This window comes from Hypanus sabinus, chromosome 2 (genome assembly GCF_030144855.1).
Source record: "Hypanus sabinus isolate sHypSab1 chromosome 2, sHypSab1.hap1, whole genome shotgun sequence".
In the NCBI taxonomy this organism is placed as follows: domain Eukaryota; kingdom Metazoa; phylum Chordata; class Chondrichthyes; order Myliobatiformes; family Dasyatidae; genus Hypanus; species Hypanus sabinus.
This window is the reverse complement of record NC_082707.1, coordinates 44,122,397-44,131,043: the sequence shown is the minus strand read 5'-3', so window position 1 is coordinate 44,131,043 and position 8,647 is coordinate 44,122,397. Positions and strand designations below refer to the sequence as shown.

At 39.6% G+C, this 8,647-nt stretch overlaps 1 protein-coding gene across 1 annotated transcript; it reads right to left on the bottom strand.

Moving 5' to 3' along the window:
- Nucleotides 1-1,619: 1,619 nt before the first annotated feature.
- On the bottom strand, nucleotides 1,620-7,084 carry LOC132403484 (heat shock protein beta-7-like). The gene is made up of 3 exons (XM_059986885.1): nucleotides 6,886-7,084; nucleotides 2,724-2,869; nucleotides 1,620-1,805 (listed from the first exon to the last, which is right to left on the bottom strand). Exons 1-3 carry the CDS (start codon nucleotides 7,076-7,078, stop codon nucleotides 1,620-1,622), a joined length of 525 nt encoding a protein of 174 aa, XP_059842868.1. The 5' UTR covers nucleotides 7,079-7,084.
- Nucleotides 7,085-8,647: the final 1,563 nt, after the last annotated feature.

Below are 8,647 nucleotides of genomic sequence, written 5' to 3'. Positions count from 1 at the left end.
CCCTTTGCCTTCCACATCTTCATCGATTCCAACCCCTGCTTCTCTCTGGCCACTGAACTTGCCAACCGCCTTTTGAAGGGGCATTTTCCATAGGCAATTAACCTCCCAACTGATATGCCTTTGGCTTGTGGGAGCAAACCAGAGTACCGGGGGGGGGGGACACACTCACATTTCCAGGGACAGCATGTAAAATGAGCACAGACACAATCCAAAGTCAGAACCAAAGCCATGTGACAGCATGGCCGCTGTGCACCAGCCCACCAAATATTCATTTTCCTCCGCACACAGCAAGAGGCTTTGATGGTAATTTGAAAAAGTGATCTTTGGTAGCGAGGAATGACATTGGATCTGAGGTGGTACACTGGCTCAGAATGTACTATATTGCTGTTAATTACTGAGTTGCTGAGATTTGGGATGTTTAAAGCAGTGGTATTAATAAAATGATTTATTGATTCAGAGCAATTTGCAAACCAAGGAGTTTGATGGACAACTAAGTAGTTGTGATCTGGGAATGAAGGTTGGCCATTGGGTCACAGGATGTATTCGTTGAGGTAGGATGGGGTGGCCAATGATCATCATGAGGGCAAGGAGAGGGTAAAAGTTGGAGTTTGAGAGATCTATCAGTAACGTTGAGGATTCAGGAACTCGTTATAGGAAGGTCATAGACCTGGGAGAAAGGATTGTCAGGTACTGGGAGATCAAGCCTCTGGGTGATTAGAGGACCTCGATCCTCATTGCAGGGAGCTTGAAGCTTAATCTGGTCAAGGTGAAGGTCAGTGATGGGGGCACCACCTTGGGATGGGTTGCCTGTGCTGAAAAGTAATTCTGCTTCTTACTTCAGTTCAACACAGAACTGTGGAAAGGGAACCAGAGATTGCCACATCCTGGACAACTTTCACTAGTCTGCCCAGCAAGACTTGTAAAGAAATCTAGACAAAGGGGGTAAAAGCCATGGTGATTCACTATGATTTATTGCACAAGTCGTCAGTAATTAGGGAGCATTGCATCCTACCCTGGTATATTCTGAGGTTTAACTGCTTCTCGAGATATTTTCAAGTTTACATGATAATTTTTCTGGAAGCATCTGGGAAGTCTGGGGCTTCCCTTCTCCTCGATGCTTGAACACAGAGGAGACTGTCCCACTGCAGCAAATGTCAAGAGAGTTTTGGAATTTCTGAAATTTGTTGAAGTTGGGATTTATTTGTCCTTTAACTCAAACCGCAATAAAAACAGCAGGAATTCGGAGCTAAACGTATATTGCAGACCAGTACAAGTAGCAGAAAACATAAAACGAAATATTTTATAAGCGCTGTAGTAGCGATAATGTTTAATATTACCTAAGAATTTAGAATTTAGCCTAGTACTTGTTATGTAGCTTTATATATTTCTGCAAAATGTGAATTTGTACAAATATGCTTTGATTTAGTAGAAAATGAAATTATTTCTGCATGATATTTTAGAAGTAATTCAATATTTCCCCCCAAATGTCAGGACACTTGTGAATTGACTGCACAATTAGGACCTTTACAATAACTCTAAAGTAAAAAAAATGCAAAGGTTGTACAGAAATGTTCATATATTTTTAGGCCACATTACTGAACCAGTATGAATTAGTACATCTATAACTGAACTTCACTCCGATAAACTGGTTGTGGAGGTTCTGCTGGTTTCAGTCGGTTCCTTCTTACATTGATTGTCAGAATACCAACATCCGTCCGTGAACAGCTCACAGATAGAGGGTCCATGTCTTCAGGGAGCTGACACTTATGAGTGAAGGTATCTATGACAGTTCCATCTTCAGCCATCTGAAGAAATGAAAGCAAACTCTTGTTAATATTTGAGGTTTATGGTATAGAAATAATTGCTCCAATAGAAGCATCTTAATTTCACAATCCTAGACATAAAACACCATTATTCCCACCATAGGCGCTACTTGTCTTGCTTGGTATTTCCGGCATCTTTTGTTTTAATTTCATATTTACAACTTCGGCATTTTGTGCTTTTCATTTCTTATTAGTGTGCATTCAAATCCCTCCGTTTTTAAACCTATATAGCAAAATCTTATTTATTATTTCAGTAAAAGTAAGATACCTGAATTAGAGTGTGAAATAATGCTGAATCAAATAGATTTTTAAAACATCATTTGCTTAAACATCTGCGATATATTTGTTGTCAAAGAACATTTTACTTTACAGAGCCCAGTGCTGAAAGCACAATAGCGCTCCAAGTTTCACTTGCAACAAATGAGATTTTCATTAGGTCTAATTACAACGCATTACAGCAGCCTGGAGACAGCAAAAGGTTAAATTTGAATAAAGGAAACTGAAGACTAATCAGCTGTATTTCTCTTTCCTCATTTTGTTTTACAAAGGACTCCATAATCCTGATCCATAAATTCAATTCTTGTGTCTGTGATCTGAAATCCCTTTATTTCAGTCGTAGATAACAAATGTTCTTTTTCTCCAGTCCTGCCTTTTGAGGGCCATTTTATATATGATACGAGCAGTCTGGACTGATACTGATTACATCCTACAGTATTCTGGTTGGTAATCGATGGAAGGTGTGTGATATCTCCTCATGTGACAAATGATGACAAGTAATGTGCAGCTATGAAAGAGACTGCTTAAACTCAGTTTAAGTAAATCTGGAAATGAACTGTCAATCTTTTAAATATTTGTTTTTGCTATTTTGTACACAGCAAAATAAGGATGAATCATTTGGACCTTTTCTGCTTTGATGACTATGTGGTAGTTGTACATGGTGACAATGATCTCTTCTGGATCAAACTGACTGACATCAGCTGTAACTTGGTAAGTATCCCCAATAGTTCTGACATTTCCAAGGCCTCCTGGATGCCCAGGTACTGGAGCTAGATAAACAAAACAAAACATAGTGAAAAGCAAAAATGGATTCTTATTTATATTATACAGGCATATATTTCTGTCTTAGATAGGCTGATTAAAACATTTCTGGTTATCGTACTGTATAAAAAAAATCGTTCCAGTAGAAGTATCATCATTTTGCAATCATAGACCTAAAACACTGTTTCTCCCACCGTAGGTGCTTCTTGACCTGCTCGGTATTTCCAGCACTTTTTCTTTTAATTTCACCTTTCATTTTTGCCTTTCGTTTCTCGTTAGTGTGCGAAACAGGGGGGACAGTATTTCCTGAGACAAGTGAGCAGGGAAATCTGCATTAAGCTTTCACTCCAGACGTCAGAGAATAATCAAGGCCAGTATGGAGTTCACAGATTGTGGTATGATTGGGCTGTATAAATTTGTCTGTGGGCTCAGGATTTACGTATTTTATCAAGTGGACATTCCAGTGCATTTCCAAATGCATGTTCTACCACTGGATGGAGTTCTGAAAGCATTCTTAAGCATTAACTCTCCTTCAGTCTACTTAGCTAGCAAGGCAGTTTCATAGAAGACCAGGAAAACCTGGCCCTGATTAAAAACGAACAAAACCTTTTCATGAACAGCAACATAAATAGCAATGTAAGGAACAACAGCACATCATTCTCTGCAATTTCCAACATCTCCAGTGGGATCCTACCATGAAACATGTCTTTCACTACTCCCACCCCCTCGTTCTCTGCTTTCTGCAGGGATCGCTCTCTATGTGTCTGCCTTACCCTTTGACCTCCCTCATGGCACTAATCTCTACAAGCGAGACAAGTACAACACCTGCCCCTTCACCACTATTATGGCCCCAAAAAGTCTTTCCAGGTGAGGCAACGCTTCACCTGCTGGTCTGTCAGGGTTGTCTGCTGCATCAATACTCCTGGTGTGGCCTCCTCTGCATCAGTGAGACATAACCTAGACTGGGGCACTGCTTCATCGAGCACCTTCATTCCATTCACCACAACAGCTGGGATTTCCTAGTTCTACTTCCCATTCCCATTCCAGCATGACAGTCCATGGTCTCCTCTGCTGCTATAAAGAAGCCACTCTCAGGTGGAGAAGCAATAGCTTATATTCCGTCTGGATAGACTCCAATCTGAAGGCATGAACACTGATTTCTCTAACTTCTGGTCATTTCTCCCCCCTCCCCTTCTCTTCTTGCATTGTTTATGCTGGTTCCCCTCTTACCCTTTTTCTTTACACCACTTGCCCAGCATCTCCCTCAGTTACCCCTTGTCCTTCCCTTTCTCCCATGGCCTGCTCTCCTCTCTTATTGGATTTCTTCTTCGTCAGCCCTTTACCACCTATCACTTCCCAGCTTCTCACTTCATCCCCCTTTCCCCACCTCACCTGGTTGCACCTATCACCAGCAAGCTGGTATTCCTTCCTCTCTCCACCCCTCCCCCCACCTTTTTATTCTGGCTTCTTCCCCCTTTCATTCCAGTCCTAATGAAGGGTCGCGGCCCAAAATATCAAGAGCTTATTCCCTTCCATAGAAGCCGACTGACGTGCTGAGTTCCTCAGAATTGTGTGTGTGTTGCTCTGTATTTCCAGTATCTGCAGGATCTCTTGTGTTTATGTAAAGGACAATCATTTGTACACTTCGTATATAACACTAACTGTAGTAGTTATATATTGTGATACTCTGGATCAAATTGACTGACATCAATCATGTCTTGACCGGTATCCTAGATTATTCTGAGATTCCAAAGCTCCTTCAGTGCCCAGCAACTCCCAGATTTTCTGTTTCACTGTCTCCATTGTAGCTCCTCTGCTGATCAGACTTTCCACAGCAGTGTCTTTAGGATGTCTTGCTTGTCCATGATTGTCCCCAACAGGACTTCCATTTCCACCACTTCCACTCTCACCCCCTCTCCCCAGGGACGCATCGTTTCCCAGTCCTAACGAAGGGTCTCAGCTGTTTACCCTTTTCCATAGATGCTGCCTGGCCTGCTGAGTTCCTGCAACATTTTGTGTGTGTTGTCCACAAATAGGGTTCCCATTATCCGCACTACCAGCCCCTACCTTCAGTGGATCATCCACTATAATTTCCAGTACCTCCCAAGGGAAAATTACTTTTCTCTTCTTTTCAGCATTTTGTCAGGCCCATTCTCTCTCCAAACCTCTGGTTCAGTGTTCCATCTCTGTAAACCATTCTCCTGTCTGACTGTTCCAGTATTGTCTATTGTTTTCCCGATTTCCAATATTATAGTATTTTGTTCCAGCAACATCTGTGTTTAATTTAGGATGGCATGGTAGTGTGGTGGCTAGCACCAAGCTTTACAGTGCCAGCAACTCAGGTTCACTTCCCGTCACTGCCTGTAATGAGTTTGTACATTCACCCCGTGACCATGGGTTCTCCAGTTTTCTCTCACAGTCCAAAGACAAACCAGTCAGTAGGTTAATTGTCATTGAAAATTGTCCCATGATTAGACCAGGGCAACAAAGGGGTTTAATGGCCAGTGTGGCCGAAAGGGCCGGGAGGGCCTATTCCAAGCTGTATCTCAATCAATCAATCAATTAATCAATAAATCAGTTGATAGATAGAGAAACCAGCATCAAAAATTGATCAAATGTTTTAATTTGGAAATATTTCGCTGCTCATAAATTTTGCAGTTCGGTCACTCGTATTAAAATAAAGATGTTCTTTGAGATTTCTTTTCTTATAGATCTATACCCAATCCTTTTTTTTAAAGTATGGATAGAGACGTTTGTGCATAGCACAAAAAAAATGTAAAATGTTCTTCAGGTCATGATACACTTAAAGTTTAAGCAAAAAGCAAGAACATACCCCGCACCAGGAAAGGAAAGATGGAAAGCAAATTGCAGAGGAATGAATGTAACAAACTAAAAATAAAGTAATCAATGAATAGAAGGATGACAGATGTTTAAAAAATGGGGAAAAGGTGCAAAGCAAAATAAATTTAAAACAGTGATTGAAAGGGTGTTTGGATCAAAAAGCAACAGCACATTGTTCTGGTTTGTTTCTGATCATCTTGTTTCATACTTTTCAAAATGGGAGAATTTGGTCATTAGAAATGAAACGTCTTTCAATTGTTTGTATTAATATTCATGTCAATCATCTAGTCTTTGCCCTTTCAAAAAATTGTCCTAAACTCATTGTCATAGCTTTTGTTCACATTTTATGTCAAAGAAGGTTGAGGATTATGTGCAAAATAAACTTCTCTATATTCCGATCTTGAAATAAAGAGTTCACTCCATACCAAGTAGTTCAGTTCTCTCCCAGAATGAGATTGCAAAGGATGGCTAGTTTTGTATTGTTGCCTTAAATTTGTGTGGAACTGGTTTGAGGTTGCCTGAAATTCTCTCCACTGCTAGAGTGACGGGAAAGACAAGGGTGCAAGAGAGTAAAACTGTTGACTTTGATTTTGTTCTGTCTTATTTTATTTTATTTTTATCTTATTTCAACAGACATGTTGCAGCATTAAAGCAAAGGTGTGACTTGTGACCAATTAGGCAATTTTTAATGAATGTATTTGTGGCAATTACCATGAGTAGCCTTTGACATTTTTATTATCACAGCTAGAACAAGTGTTGTGTTGCAGTCCAAGCTCCAGCAAAAATCCCACAAATTTCAATGCTAGCTAGCTGTGGTGTGATCTACTATTGGGAACCATTGAGTTTGCACATATCTGGAAAATACCAGCAGCTGAGCAACAAAAGGAACTCTTGCTACAACATTCTAATTACAACTAGTCAAGAAATATTTTGCAAACCAGTAATTTAAACAATCCTAACCTTTACAATATAGCAAAAGCTGATAGTTAACTAATACTTCCCCATTAGACATATATGGTGATAAAGGAGGATTTGATGTGGAATTAGTTTTTAATTAATATATCAACATTAAGAAACAAATTATATTTTGATTTATTTGTGGTTCAAAAGCAAAGGCTCCATAAGAAGATTCTAATTAACTATGAAGTCAAAGTCAAAAGAATTCAGACATTAAAGACCAAACCTGTGTATCCAAAGGATTCACTTCTAGGCCTTGCAAAATGACCATTCCCGAAGGAGGATTTTTCCATTTCTTCCTCAAATATGTTCCGTGCTGCATCGATGTATTGATCGAAACAGGGGTCACCTGATGATCGTCGGCTATAGTTGCTGTAACGCTCAGATCTGAAAGTTGAGGAAGAACTACGGGATGACATTGTATGTGTAGCAAAGCAGGAGAAGAGTGAATATGGCTGGTATCTGAGACAATAGCAGCAAAGTTCACAAGTTCTGGCTGAAAGCCAAAGTATTCTTAATAATCTGGAAGACCACCTCATCAGCCAATAATAAACCTTCAATTGTTACCATAAATAGGAGCTATCAATAGTTTCCAATACAAATAAGCATAAGGATTCAAAGTACTTGACTGATGATAACAAAAAAGGAATAGTGTTTGTGGAATGTGAGATAGGACAGCTTTCTCTGATATCAGCAAAATTCCTTTGGACAGATAGTCCATGAGGATTTTAAAAAGACACTGCAAACATTAAATTTAGAAAAAAACAGTAGTGTAAGAGGAGATTCAATTATACCATGTATTTTTGTAAAATAACAAACTTATTGAGAGTTGTGGACTGCTCGGGTCATTGAAATAGATATCAATGTCCCTAAGTCTGTCTTAAGCACAGAAGTTGAAATCTGTGTTTATAATATAACCTCATTCATGTGCCTATGGACAGCAAACAGAGGGTGCTTCTGAGAAATCTTGTTGAAGAAATCAAAGTTCAGGTATATTAAACAACAGAATAGCCTTCAAGAATGTCAAACCATACAAAATGAGCTACAACCTCTTGTTAACCATTTAGTTTTGGTTTGGAAAAGGATTCTTGTTCCAAATCTTCACAGGGCAGGAAAACTAAAAGGAAGTGAAGTATTGAGACTTCCAGTTCAATTGAAGTATTAACAGGTGAAGGAAGGGGGCTGGATCACATTAGATTGAACCTACTTCTTGGAATTGCCCCTTTAGACCCTGAGTACAGACTTATGTTGTACCTGCGGCTGTCTCAAGTTAGATTGTGAGGTCCAGATGACAACTAAGCGACTAGTTTCTACCCTGAAAAGCCCCTGACAACTACTGAGCCAGCAGACCTAGGAATAAAGCAGAGACTTGTCTTCCATCAAATGCTTCTGATGTTTAATGATTGTTTAAAAAAAACTAAAGATGAAAAGTTAATTAAAGTACATTAAAATTAAAAATATAATTAAGCAAAGAGCCTTACCTTCCCAATACGTAACAATTCTGACATACAATGCCCACTGAGTGAACAGGATTTCAGATCCTACGGCAGCTCTAACTGGCACAGATGCTGAGAAGACATTCTACAATGTAACACTGATGAATCCCAGCAAGACTGGATCTCCAACTGAGCTTTGTTTGAATGGCCAACCATTGACTGTTCCTATTGGACCCTCGATTCACAGCCAGCAAGATTTGTCTCCCAGGATACTTCAGGTTTTGCACAAGCAGAATTCAGTAGAGGGAAATCATAGATGTGATCATCCCTCTGAGAGAGAAGAGAGACCAGCTGCCACATTTCGCTGTACACTTGATCTCATTAACTCACCTTCACCAACACTGCAAAAATACTTCAGTGAATATTTCCAAAGCTATAAATGCATTTATGCTTCATACAAGAAATTGCATTTCTTAAATTATTGAAGTACTTATTAAGTTAACTCTACAGGAAATCATTTGGATCTTCTGCCAGACCCACTATTGTATTGGC